Source organism: Equus quagga, chromosome 2, assembly GCF_021613505.1.
Source record: "Equus quagga isolate Etosha38 chromosome 2, UCLA_HA_Equagga_1.0, whole genome shotgun sequence".
Classification (NCBI taxonomy): domain Eukaryota; kingdom Metazoa; phylum Chordata; class Mammalia; order Perissodactyla; family Equidae; genus Equus; species Equus quagga.
Genome location: NC_060268.1, coordinates 125,902,934 through 125,915,678, shown reverse-complemented (window position 1 = coordinate 125,915,678; position 12,745 = coordinate 125,902,934). Strand labels below are relative to the sequence as shown.

The 12,745-nt window shown below is 60.4% G+C and overlaps 1 protein-coding gene across 2 annotated transcripts in view; it reads left to right on the top strand.

The window, feature by feature from the left end:
- The window catches only part of UNC5B (unc-5 netrin receptor B), an 84,244-nt gene that overhangs the window by 64,404 nt on the left and 7,095 nt on the right, over positions 1-12,745 (top strand). Inside the window, exons 3-13 of one of the 2 annotated variants that reach the window (XM_046653060.1) lie at positions 2,451-2,594; positions 3,076-3,179; positions 4,417-4,597; positions 5,305-5,472; positions 6,241-6,405; positions 6,619-6,651; positions 8,552-8,746; positions 9,087-9,476; positions 10,129-10,216; positions 11,084-11,252; positions 11,407-11,640. In XM_046653060.1, the coding sequence (XP_046509016.1) occupies positions 2,451-2,594; positions 3,076-3,179; positions 4,417-4,597; positions 5,305-5,472; positions 6,241-6,405; positions 6,619-6,651; positions 8,552-8,746; positions 9,087-9,476; positions 10,129-10,216; positions 11,084-11,252; positions 11,407-11,640 (1,871 nt within the window). The remainder of the gene's footprint in view (positions 1-2,450; positions 2,595-3,075; positions 3,180-4,416; positions 4,598-5,304; positions 5,473-6,240; positions 6,406-6,618; positions 6,652-8,551; positions 8,747-9,086; positions 9,477-10,128; positions 10,217-11,083; positions 11,253-11,406; positions 11,641-12,745) is intronic. The other variant, XM_046653061.1, reaches the window with a different exon arrangement.

The window sequence follows — 12,745 nt, the reverse complement described above, 5'->3', positions numbered from 1 at the left end:
TTGCCCTGAGCCCCTCTGGCCTGTAGCAGAGGTCCGCCATGGGGGTCTGGACAGAGCAAGGGGACAGTGTACCCTGCTGGGGCCCCTCACAGACCCCGTGATTATTAGCAATAGCAGCAAAGCGGCTCTTACTCCCCTGCCACTAGTCACGCAAGCCCTGCCAGCCCTACAAAGTGGAGCACTGTTGTCCCCGTGAGCTGCATAGAATGGACAGGGGTCCTCTGGGCCACTCCCTTGACAGCAGTGTGGCTGGTTCCCCTCAGCCTCCTTCTCCCCACTCCCCCCGGCCCTCCCTGAGGCCCTGCAAGCCCAAACAATGACAGTTGTGGGCCAGGACAGGCAGGACGAGCCCACCCACCAGCGCATGCCAGGTCAGGGTGTCCTGGCCCAGGCACCGCCTGCCACTTGGCCACCATGCTGGAGGGACACCTTGTGCTGGGGCCCAAGTCTGGGAAGCTGAAGGCCCCTGTCCTCCTCCCTTCTGCCTGCTGGGGACCATCGCAACGCATCGGACTCCGCTGGTGATGGTTCTTCCATCCGGTGGTGTGTGCTGTGGAGACCTGGGTGGACGACCCCCGTGGCAGGGACCACTCTTTAGACTCACAGCCTGGTCAGTCAGGAGCAGGGCGCCCTCCCGCCCTGGACCAGGCAGCATCGCTTTTTGAGCCAACACTCCAGGCAGCCTCTGCGAGCAGACAGAGCCCCCCAACCCCCGAAAGCAGCCTCTTCCTCCTGGTGCTCCCCACCAGCAAGCCCCGGCCCCGTCATGTAGTCCCCATCGTCCCTGGCCATCAGACAGGGTTCTTCTTACTGTCTGGGCTCCAGGGCAAGCCCCCCATGATGCAGGAGAGTTACGGCAGTGACTCGCCGGGAGAGATCCAGAGAGGAGTCACACATTAGGGGACGGAGCTTTAATCAGGGCGAGACACCAGATAGCTGGTCTCGGCTCTGCTGCAACTTGCTGTGGGACTTTGGGCCTGCCACCTACCCTCTCTGAGCCTCATTTTCTCCAAATGTAAAAGGAAGGGGCTGGATGAGATCCAAATGACCTGCTAGAGTAGATTTGTGTCCAGCCTGGGCTGGATGCTGTGGCAGAGTAATTGCCACACCTCATTTAAAGTTTACCCTGAGTGCTTTACTACAGTGAGGGAGTTGAGGCTCAGAGAGGCCAAGTAACTTAGCATAGGTCGCACAACTGGGGAGTGAGGGTGGGGCCAGGATTTAAACATGTCCAGCCAAACTGCCCTATGCTTAACCACCATGCTGCAGTACCACAATGTGTACAGTCAACAGTCCTGCCCCGAGGGGCTTATCAGAACCCGTGTGCAACCATGAGAGGAGGAGCTGGGATGCCTCATGGCAGGGGGCAGTAGCTTTAGGAATTCTGAGATGGGGCAGTCAGGGAGGGCTTCCTGGAGGAAGAGGCCTCACAGTCCTCCCACAAGCTTTGGGGAGGAGCTTCAGATGGGCACCCTAATGCAGGAGGGTTCACTCCTTTCCTGAGCAGAGAGGGTTTTGTCAAGGGAGAATTGGCAGAAGAGTGAGTGATTGCCTCTCTGTGGGCTGGTGGACTCAGTTGTCCAAGGAGGCTCCCAGGTACTAGCAGGGAGCTGTTGAGAGGTCAGGGGACTTCCAGGAAGAGGGGCCTCCCCCAGCTCCAGCCCCATAGGCCCCTGAGCTGTGGCCAGGGAGAGACCACCTGCTCTCTTCAGATGCTTATTGAGCCCCTTCTCTGTGCCAGGCCCTAGGCCACAGCAAAGGCCCCGTTATCCTCCTGCGGGAGACAGACAGTTAATACGTGGACACATCCATAGATAATGCAGTTCCAGGTAGCAGTCAGTGCTGTGGGAAGTCAGGCTGGGCAGAGAATGATAACTGCATGGACCGATGTCCAGTGCAGCGGTGGGAGTGCTGAGTGGTACTTTAGGAGTGGGTAGGGGTAGTCTGGGGGTGGGAGGCCTCCCTCTGGAAATGAGGCCCAGCCCAAAGCTGATGGTGACTGGGAATCCACTGGGCACAGAGGGGACAGAAGAGAGGCAGGCGACTAGACATGCAAAGGCCCTGTGGCTTGAAGCGGTAGGGGAACATGAGGGACGGGCAGGCGCCCAGTGAGGCTGCAGTAGGTGGTAGGTCACGCAGGGCCTGAAGGTTCTGGGTGTTTGTGCTACGAGGACTGGAGATGTAACCAGGGGAATGACATGCCATTTGTGCATTTTGAAGAGCACACCCTGGCTCAGGGCGGAAAGTGGATTGGACCTGGGCAGAGGGCTTGTGTTAGCCTTTATAATTTCCAGATGAAGGGCCGTGGTGGCTTGGGCCAGGGTAGAGGCAGAAGAGACGAGGAAATAGATGGAAATGAGAGGCAGTAGGCAGAAGACAGAGATGTCCCAGTGCCATGTCCTGTGCCTCACGTCCTCAGACCTGCCCTCGATGGTACCTCCTCCTTGCAGGCCTGCGGGTACGAGAGGTCCAGATCGAGGTGTCACGGCAGCAGGTGGAGGAGCTGTTTGGGCTGGAGGATTACTGGTGCCAGTGCGTGGCCTGGAGCTCCGCGGGCACCACCAAGAGTCGCCGGGCCTATGTCCGCATCGCATGTATGCCGCCCTGACACCCCACCCCCGTGCCCCTGGGCCCTGCCCCTGCCCCTGCCCCTTCCCCGTGGATCCTAGGGAGGGAATTCCACATCTGTTGGGCCATCCCTGGCTGGACACGCCCACCGCAGAGACATCAGGGCCATGGATGCCAGCTCAGAAGAGGGCTCCCAGACCCCCATCCCAGGCCGCCTCTAGCCCCAGGATTTCCAGCGGCCCCTCTGCACCCACATCTGTGAGGAAGCTGACAGCTTCCTCACCCTCCTGCGCCACTGTGCGCTTAGGACCCCCAGAGTCAGGGAGGGAATCCTGTTCCCCCTCTCCACCTGGTGAGGCCCCCACTTTGGAGACGAGGCAATTCCCCAGGTAGAGCCCGGGGTTGCCCCAGGAGCATTCCCTTGGTGTGCACTGCCACCTAGTGACTGGAGCGGGCACTTCCGGCCCCAGCTCCACCTGACTGCCTCGGGACCCTCCCTTCTCCCAGACCTGCGCAAGAACTTTGATCAGGAGCCGCTGGGCAAGGAAGTGCCCCTGGACCACGAGGTGCTCCTGCAGTGCCGCCCGCCAGAGGGCGTGCCTGTGGCCGAGGTGAGGGGACACAGGAACACTGGGCGAGGCAGAGACCAGCAAGGCATGGTATTTACCAAGAGTGAGCTACTGGGCTACCGTGCCTCAGCCTCTCAGAGCCCTCCCATTTCACAGCTGGGAGTGTCTAATCCTGAGGGAGGGGCAGAGCTGAGGCAGGAACCCCCAGGGCTCCTTGGCAGGCCCCAGGCTCATCCTGTGAGGGAAGTGCCTGAGGCCATGCACACCGTCTCCCCTGCCCCACCCAGAACCCAAGGCCGCAGCTTCGTGGACACCAGGGGGGTCTTGTACTGCATGTGTCTGAGTGTGTACTCACCCACGTGGCCTTTGCCTGCCGGGGCAGTGCCCACCTGACCCCTCTCACCCCCCCTTCTGTGTTCCAGACATGCACCCTCTCTCCCACCCCCCGCACTGGTGGTCTAGAATTAGCGAAGGGCATGGGGTGCGTCTCAGCTTTGCCACTGGGGGCCCCAGGAGAACAGGGGTTGGAGAAGATGGGCCCCTGCGTTCCCAGCTCAGCGTCAGCCCTATCTGACCCCAGAACCTTGCTCTGATCACCTAGCCTCCCCCAGCCATGCCTGCATCTGGAGGAGCGGGTCAGACTGACAGCCTGTGTCCGCTGGCCCTCGCTGGGCTCCCAGCTGTGCCTGGCGGTCGGCATGCTGTAAGCTGGACATTGTCAGCCAGCGTTGGGCTGGGAAAACAGTGCTGGGACGGGTGAGGTGGTCACCCAGGGAGACCCAGCTAGTGAGGGGCAGAGCTGGGATTTGAACCTAGCCTGCTAGACCCAGGGACCACGCACTTAATGTCAGGCCTCTCACCCTGGCTCAGGGAGTCAGTTTGAAGAGTTAATAAGGGCAGGCACTGCTGGCTAACACTTATCAATTACTCACTGTGAGCCCACGCTGTTCTCCACACTCCCCGGTACTGCCTCGTTTCATCCTCACAACAGCCCTGAGGGGCAGGTGCTATGAAATCCCATCTTACTTGGTGCAATCGAGGTCGAGTGTAGCCTTCCAAGGCTGCCCGGCTGGTGGGTGGCTGTGTTAGCCACTGTGTTCCGTAGTGTCCGGCACAGTGCCTGGTCCCTGGAGGCCCTGCCTCACTGTGTCAGCCCATGGGTGGACGTGTATGGAACGGCTGTCCTCTTTACAGTCAGACCTCCCTCCCTCCAGAGAGGGCCTGCCTGGGAGGGGTGCGGAGCAGCACGGGCCCTCATGCCCCCGCCCCGCTCCTGCAGGTGGAATGGCTGAAGAACGAGGATGTCATCGACCCCACCCAGGACACCAACTTCCTGCTCACCATCGACCACAACCTCATCATCCGCCAGGCGCGCCTGTCGGATACGGCCAACTACACCTGTGTGGCCAAGAACATCGTGGCCAAGCGCCGCAGCACCACTGCCACCGTCGTGGTCTACGGTGCGGGCGCAGAGCGGGTGGGCCGGCGACGGAGGGGAGAGCCTGGGGCTACATGGTCCTCCTGACCCCGCCCTACCTGGGAGGCCCGTGGGGCCTGGTGAACAGGTGGAGAGGATGGGGCACAGAGAGGGGAGATGCCTTCACCAAGGTCAGAGAGAAGGGCTAGTGGTCAAGTTGGGCACTCCTGCATCCCCAGTCAGGAGCACTCGCCCCTTCTCAGGCCCTTTGCCCATCCCTGAAGGAGAATCCAATTCTCTTGGAGTGGGGGCGAGTCCAGGGCCCTGGTGGTGTCCCCATACCCAAGGCTGCTGTCCTAGTAGAGTTGGGGACCGCTGCTGAGGCCTGTAGGCTGTCCCCTTGGGTGGGTGGGGCAGAGCCACAGCTGAGGTGCCTCAAGCGTTGTAGAAAGAGCCCTGTACTGGGTTCCAGTCTCAGGTGTCCCATCACTCACAGGGCGACCCTCTCTGGGCCTTCGTTTCCCATTGTGCAATGGAAGAAGATAGCGACCTTCCAGGTCCCCTCTGACGCTGATGGTTGCAGCACAGGTCTGCCCACGGGTATCTGAGTCCCCAGCCCTGCAGGCGGGAGGCGTCCAACAAGGAAGGGCCAGGCCTCAGCAGAGGGCCCTCATCAGGGCTGGGGGATGGGGTTTGGGGCCCACAGGTCACAGAGCCAGGCTAACCGGGTGACACCCGCTGCCCCTGCAGTGAATGGCGGCTGGTCCAGCTGGGCAGAGTGGTCACCCTGCTCCAACCGCTGTGGCCGTGGCTGGCAGAAGCGCACGCGGACCTGCACCAACCCTGCCCCACTCAATGGAGGCGCCTTCTGCGAGGGCCAGGCCTTCCAAAAGACCGCCTGCACCACTGTGTGCCCGGGTAAGACCACGGGCCAGGTGGCACCCTCCCACACCCAGCCCCGCGTTCCATGCTGTGGTGTCTGCTGGAGTCAGGACAGCCATTCTCTCCCCATCATGGGGAGAAGGTGTGCATCCTGGGCTCACAGCTGGCTGACCAGGCTGGACTTGATGCTACGACCTCTGACCTCTTGTTCTCCCCTGGGCTGCTGGAGAAACGAGGCAGAGGCTCTGAGCTGCGGTCTGAGGGGTGGGCTCTTCTGCCCTCCATGCGGAGGGTTCTCAGGTCAGCCCCCGGGCCAGGGGCCCAGAGCTGCCCCGGGTCAGACAGCCTGCGCTCCTGCACGGACTGTTAGACTCTCCTCGGGGCCAACCCTGAGCCTGTAGCGGTCCTCTTCTCCTTCTGTCTGCCTCTTCCTCTCTGTGTCCCCATCTGTTTTTCTGTCTTGAACGTCTGGCTGTGTTCTCTCTTTTTGGTTACATGTGTGTGAACGACGTGGTGCTTTACCCTGGGTTTGTGTCTCTGTGGGCACTTGTGCATGGGCTGCGTCCGTTTGAGGGAACTTGTATGTCTGTTTGTCTTTTCCTGGCCCACCTGGTGCACCTGACCACATGGGGCTGCGTGGACATGGTGTGGACGTCTTTGTATGGCCTGCGTGTGTCTTGGGTTCCTCTTTCCCTGCCACTGTATGTGTCTGGGGGGGTGCATTGCTGTGTTCTGCATACGACTGCATGTGCACGTGTCTGTGCATGCACATGTCCCCATGTGCCATGTGCTGTGCTCCTGCAGTCGACGGAGCGTGGACCGAGTGGAGCAAGTGGTCGGCCTGTAGCACCGAGTGTGCCCACTGGCGCAGCCGTGAGTGCATGGCGCCCCCGCCCCAGAACGGAGGCCGGGACTGCAGCGGCACTCTGCTGGACTCCAAGAACTGCACGGACGGGCTGTGCATGCAAAGTGAGTCCTTGGGGAGGTGGGGCCTGGGGGTGGCCATCTGGAGCTGGAGAAGGGACGCCCCCAGCCCATCCCTAGGCCTTAGTGCCCGGCCTGCAGGGCCCACCCCCACGGGCCTCTGCCCGCCCACCACATCCATCATCTCATCTGTGCATCTCCCATCACCCTTTCCCTGCCACCTGTGTCACTGTCTTTTCCCTTTATTTCCCTCGACAGATAAGAAAACTCTAAGTGACCCCCAAAACCACCGTAAGTCCCATTTCATGGCTGTCCTCTTTCCTCTGAGGGGATCCCTCTTTCTCCTTGGCTGGCTTTTCCGGGGCGTAGGGGTGCAGGGCAAGGAACAGGGAGAGCTGAAGGTGCCCCCACCAACCTGCCGTGGGGGTCCCCCGCACCCAACACTACAGTTGTTGCAGCTCCCTCACATGCAGACAGACGAACCCTTCCCTCATGGGCAGGCCCTGGGACACTGTCCTGCCCTCCCAGTGCGGGAGAAGAAGCTAAGTCAGAGAGAAGAAGGGGTTTATCCGAGGTTCCAGCCAGGATTTAAACCTCAATATTTGTGTGGCCAAAGCTGGTACTCTCAGCCCTGTCCCCTTGGCCTTCCTTTCTGGGACAGGGCCAGCAGCAGGTCCACCCTGGTGCCCCTCACTGTATTCCCAGCAGCTGGACCAAAGCCTCCTGGGTTCTCTGGGATGCCCACTGCCCTGCATCTCCCCGAGGGGCTTGCCCTCTAGCACCCAGGGGTGTGGCGTGCTGCAGTAACAGCAGAGCAATAAAGCCGCTAGGGCAGCTTGGCCTGTGATCATTAAACCGCAATTTCCATATAGTTCTGGAATCATAAAATCAGCAGTGAGGTCCTCGGCCCAGCTCACAGGGGGCCAGGCTGGTGACCAATTAGAGATTGTAAATCCCCAGGCCACTGGTCCCAGTGGTTAGCGAGGACGTCAGGAGGCAGAGCCAACCCAGGGAGCCAGAAGCCCCCAGAGGGGTGGGAGCCCAGCCCAAGGGCCTTCTCTGGCAGCTCTCCTGGGTGCCAGGGTCCTCTGGGGAGCCAAGAATGAGGGCGACTGAGGAGGGACGGGGGCCCAGAAGGTGATGGAAGTGGGCAGACATTGGGGCCAAGAGCCCTGCCCTGAGGGGAGTCCAGGCAGGGAGAACAGGCCTGGCCCTCGGGGGCCGCCCAGTGGGGGAGAGTGGACAGGGGCCTCCTGGAGCTCCCGCGGAAACGACGGAATGAGCAGCCATCTTGGCTCCTCCTGTGCTGTCCAGTGTGGTAGCCACTTGCCACGTGTGGCTATTTAAACTTATACTTAACTTAGTTAAAATTAAATTCATTTTAAAACTCAGTTCCTCAGTCACGCCAGCCACATTGTAGTTGTTCAGTGGCCACATGTGGTTGGTGGCTGCTGTGTGGGACCGTGCAGACTTAGGCTATTCCATCATCGCAGAAAGTTCTCTTGTACGACGTGCTATAGACTCTGCCTCTCAACCCTGACACCTTCCTGCCTGGCCTGCAGCAGCCTCCCTGTCCCCTCCCAGAGCTGGGCGTCCTGCAGCCCCGCAGCCTGTGGGGGGAGGGGAGCCTAGCCACAGGTTGCCTCCCAGAGGGAGCACCTTCCTCCTCTCTGCCTGCTCTCTCCTCTCCACCCCATTGTCATGCATCTCATTCCCCTCCTCCTGCTCCCCTCACCTCCGCAGCCCACCCTCCCCGCAGAATGGAGGGGGAGCTCAGAGCGCTGCTTGCAGAGATTTCTGGGAGCCTAGGTCCTATGGAGATCGCTGCGAGTGATGCTCTGGGTTTAACTCCCAGCTCGACTCTGAGCAGCAGACCTTGTCCCCTCCTCGGCAGCGAGCAATGAGTTAGCCCTTGGGAGTGACCAGGAGTCGCTTTGCCTCTCCCTGCCACTCTGGGAGGGAAGCAGGGCAGGGGTTTTGAGACCATTTTACTTGCAGAGACTGACGCTCAGAGAGGTTCAACGCTTGCCTGAGGTCACCAGCCTGACTTGACAGGGCCCACACTAGAACCTAGAACAAATCAGTCAGTCTCTCCCAGGCCCTGCCTCTCCCCAGGGCCCCCGAGCCTCCCTGGCCCCCCAGGGCCTGGGTCTCTGCCCCTGCCCCTCACGTGGGCCTCGTGTCCCTGCAGTCCTGGAGACTTCAGGGGACGTGGCGCTGTATGCGGGCCTTGTGGTGTCCATCTTCGTGGTCCTGGCCGTCCTCATGGTGGTGGGGGTAGTCGTGTACCGCCGCAACTGCCGCGACTTCGATACCGACATCACCGACTCGTCTGCCGCCCTCACTGGCGGCTTCCACCCGGTCAACTTCAAGACTGTGAGGCCCAGTAAGGACCTGGCAACTTCTGGGGTGGCGGGTGTGGGCAGGATACCCAGAGGGGTGTGGCAGCGAGCCAGACCAGAGTGGGGCCTCCTAACTCCCTCCTAAAGATTTTCTAGAATTTTCTCTAAAGATAATGCATGAGTATAGATTAGAGAGATGCAGGAAAGGAAGGGGGTAACCCAGGCTGCCGAGTCCCTGAAGCATCCTGCAGCAGTGGCAGTTGAGCCTTCCGCAGCTGGGCATTTGGGTGGGATTTTGCAACAGAAGGGCCCCTGGCAGGAGCAGAGGGTGGGACTGGGCCGGTGAGGCAAGGCTGGGTCTGACTGTAGCCCCTACCCCCGCAGACAACCCGCAGCTCCTGCAGCCATCTGTGCCTCCGGACCTCACGGCCAGTGCTGGCATCTACCGCGGGCCCGTGTACGCCCTGCAGGACTCGGCCGACAAGATCCCCATGACCAACTCGCCCCTGCTGGACCCCTTGCCCAGCCTCAAGATCAAGGTCTACAGCTCCAACACCACCGGCTCCGGGCCAGGCCTGCCAGAGGGGGCTGACCTGCTGGGGGTCTTGCCACCTGGCACGTACCCTGGTGAAATCGCCACGGACGCCCACTTCCTGCACCTGCACAGCGCCAGCCTCGGCTCCCAGCAGCTCCTGGGCCTGCCCCGTGACCCAGGGAGCAGTGTCAGCGGCACCTTTGGCTGCCTGGGTGGGAGGCTCAGCATCCCCGGCACAGGTGAGCCCCGCCTCTGCTTGCCCCTCAGCCTGGCCTCAGCATGGCCCCATGGACAGCCTGGCACCCACCCAGCAGAAGATAGGGCTTCCCTGATCCCATTTCACCGATGGGTAAAGTGAGGCCTACGGGGAGGAAGTAACTATAAAATAGAAGACCTGGGGTCCAGGCCTACCTCTGCCTCATCAGGGCAGGGGAACCTTGACTAGCCACTCTGGAAACCTCAGTTTCTCCATCCGTTAAGTGGGAGAGAATGCCCCTAGGTAGTTCAGCAAACCTAGAGAGTGCTGTCGAAAAGTCAGGGCTGCCCGTCCAGGCTGCACAGCCAGCAACTGATAGCTTCCCAGTGCAATACACTGAGCTAGGGCTGGAGCTGGCACTGGGACCTCCAGCCCCTAGGCCTTTGCCCCATCTCTACACCCCATCGCAATGCCAGAGGCCGCTGTGCTATGGGACAAGTCTGCTGTGGTCAGTGCCTGGCTTCTTCTTGCACCCAGGCCCCAGACTTCCTCTCCCCACCCCTTGCTCGTGTGACCCCCTGGAGCTCATGAGACGTCTTTCTCTCCCTGCCCCAAGCTGGGGGCCCGCCCCCATCCCCTGTTTAAGCTCCTGGACTCGCTCCAGCCCCTCCCTGCTGACCTCTCTCTCCCCCTAGGGGTCAGCCTGCTGGTGCCCAATGGAGCCATCCCCCAGGGCAAGTTCTACGAGATGTACCTCCTCATCAACAGGGCAGAAAACACCCTGTGAGTAGAGACCCCAGTCCCGGCTTTCTCTCTGCTGCCTGCCCACCTTGCACTCAGATATCACCACCTCCCCTCTACGCCTGATCCTAAGCCCAGAGGTAGTCCTCCAAGGGCAACGTGGACAGACCTTATTATGTCCACATTTAAAATGTGCAAACCCAGCACAAACCATAAAACTGAAAGGCAACTGAGGAATTGGCTACAATAGGACAGAGGGTTAATATCCTTCCTATGCAAAGAGGTTTTAGAGACCAATAAGAAAAATGAAGCATCTCAGTACACAGATGGGCAAAGGAGGGGAACAAGTGATTTACACTCTTATACACACACCCACACACAGACACACACACACACACACACACACAATGGCCAGTAGGTTATGAGAAGATGTTCAATCTACTTGTGGTCAAAGAAACAGTAATTCAAACAGCCATGGGATATTGGGAGGTTTTTTGCCTCATGAATTTACAAAGACTTTTTCAAATGATAATATTCATACTTGCAAGAGCATGGGAACTCAGCCCTCCCGTGGCATGCTGGTGGGGGCGTAGATTGGTGCCAGCTTTCCGGAGGGCAGTTTAGCAACAACTGTCAAAAACATTCCACGAGTGCACAACCTTTGAAACTCCGAGCAAGGTTTGGCTGTGAGAATGTTGCGGGGTAATAGCAGAAATCTGGAAATAGTCTCAAGGCATATGCCATGTTTCTGCCTCTCCCTAACCTGTGACCTCGGGGAGCCCCAGGATGGAGACCTGCCTTCTAGCACCCCCGGGCCGGGCAGAGGCGGGAGTCCACACCAGTCTGGGCCCTTGCTGAGCTTCGGGCCTCTTCTCACTGCCTCCCTCCCGCCCTTTGCCCTGCCCCCAGCCCGCTTTCAGAAGGGACCCAGACAGTATTGAGCCCCTCGGTGACCTGCGGGCCCACTGGCCTCCTGCTGTGCCGCCCCGTCATCCTCACCGTGCCTCACTGTGCCGAAGTCAGTGCTGGCGACTGGATCTTCCAGCTCAAGACCCAAGCCCACCAGGGCCAGTGGGAGGTGAGGAGCCAAGGCTGGGGACAGGTGCACTACATGAAGCTGCCCCAGAGGCTCGGGCACTGAGAGAAAACCCCTTTCCTCCTGGCCAGACCTGGATGAACCCCTCCAGGGCCTTGACTGACCCAGCTGCCTCACCCCCACTGTCACCCTGTAGGAGGTGGTGACCCTGGAAGAGGAGACCCTGAACACCCCCTGCTACTGCCAGCTGGAGGCCAGGTCCTGCCACATCCTGTTGGACCAGCTGGGCACCTATGTGTTCACGGGGGAGTCCTATTCCCACTCGGCAGTCAAGCGGCTGCAGCTGGCCATCTTCGCCCCTGCCCTCTGCACCTCCCTGGAATACAGCCTCAGGATCTACTGCCTGGAGGACACGCCCGTAGCACTGAAGGTAAGGCCAGGCCATGGGCACCCCGCAGCCGTGGCCCTCTGGGTGCATCACCCCCGGCCAGCCAGCTGCATGGTCCCTTCCAGCTGCCCCTCCACCACCATCAGCCTCCTTTAGTCATTCATTCATTCCTCAAACACTGAAATGGCATCAGACCCTCGAGATACAGAGATGCATCAGGCACAGTCCTGCCCTCGCCAAACTCCAGGCTAGAGGTGGGAGACACACAGGGGTCCCTGCCGGAGGACCAGACTGGGTGGGCTCGCACAGCCTGGGTTGTTGGGCAGGGATCTGAGAAGCCTCAGAGCAGAGCTGACCTTAGGCCTGTGCTCTGAAGGACAAGCAGAAGTTCTGGGCAGAGAAGGGTGAGGGGCATTCCAGAAGGCAGAGCAGCTTATTCAGAGGCAGGAGTGTCGCTCTGTGACCGGAGCACACAGGGATGGGAGCGTGTGAGGGAGGGAGGAGAGGGGGCTGGGGAGACAGGCAGGGCTCAGCTTCCCAACATCCTGTGGGCCATGCCAAGGAATTTGGAACCTATCCAGTGGGCAGGAGCACGGACCTGGTGGCCACCAGTTCACGGGGCTCTATTTGAAAGCCCCTGAGGCTACGCTCAGGGCGTGGGTAGACGAGAGGCAGAGAGGCCATTTGGGAAGCTGCAGCTGCACCCTGAGCTGGACCCTGGGCAACGGACAGTGGCAGTGATGAGAGGGGCTGGACTCTGTTTAGTCGGTAGAATGGACAGAACCGGTGACTGATGGGATGAGCAAGGGGAGGGCAGGGTCAGGGCTGACAGCCAGGCTTCTGGTGTATGCGAAAGAACAGTCAGTGCCCTAAGTGAGGGAGGGAGGGGTAGGGGCTGGTGAGGAGCAGTTTGGGGCAGGGAGGGGGGAAGGTGAGGGGTCAGATTTTAGCACCTAGAGCCTGGTGAGGGCAGGTGTGGAGCCCTGAGTTAGTACACCCTGTCCCCCAGCTGTTTCCTCCCCGCCCTCCCCGCATCCGCAGGGCTCCAGGCTCATCCTCACACTGGAAGTGCACAAACCCTGTTTAAACCCCATTTAGACCCTCCTCCCTTCTCCATCCTTCCGTCTACCCTTCTGCGAGCCTCATG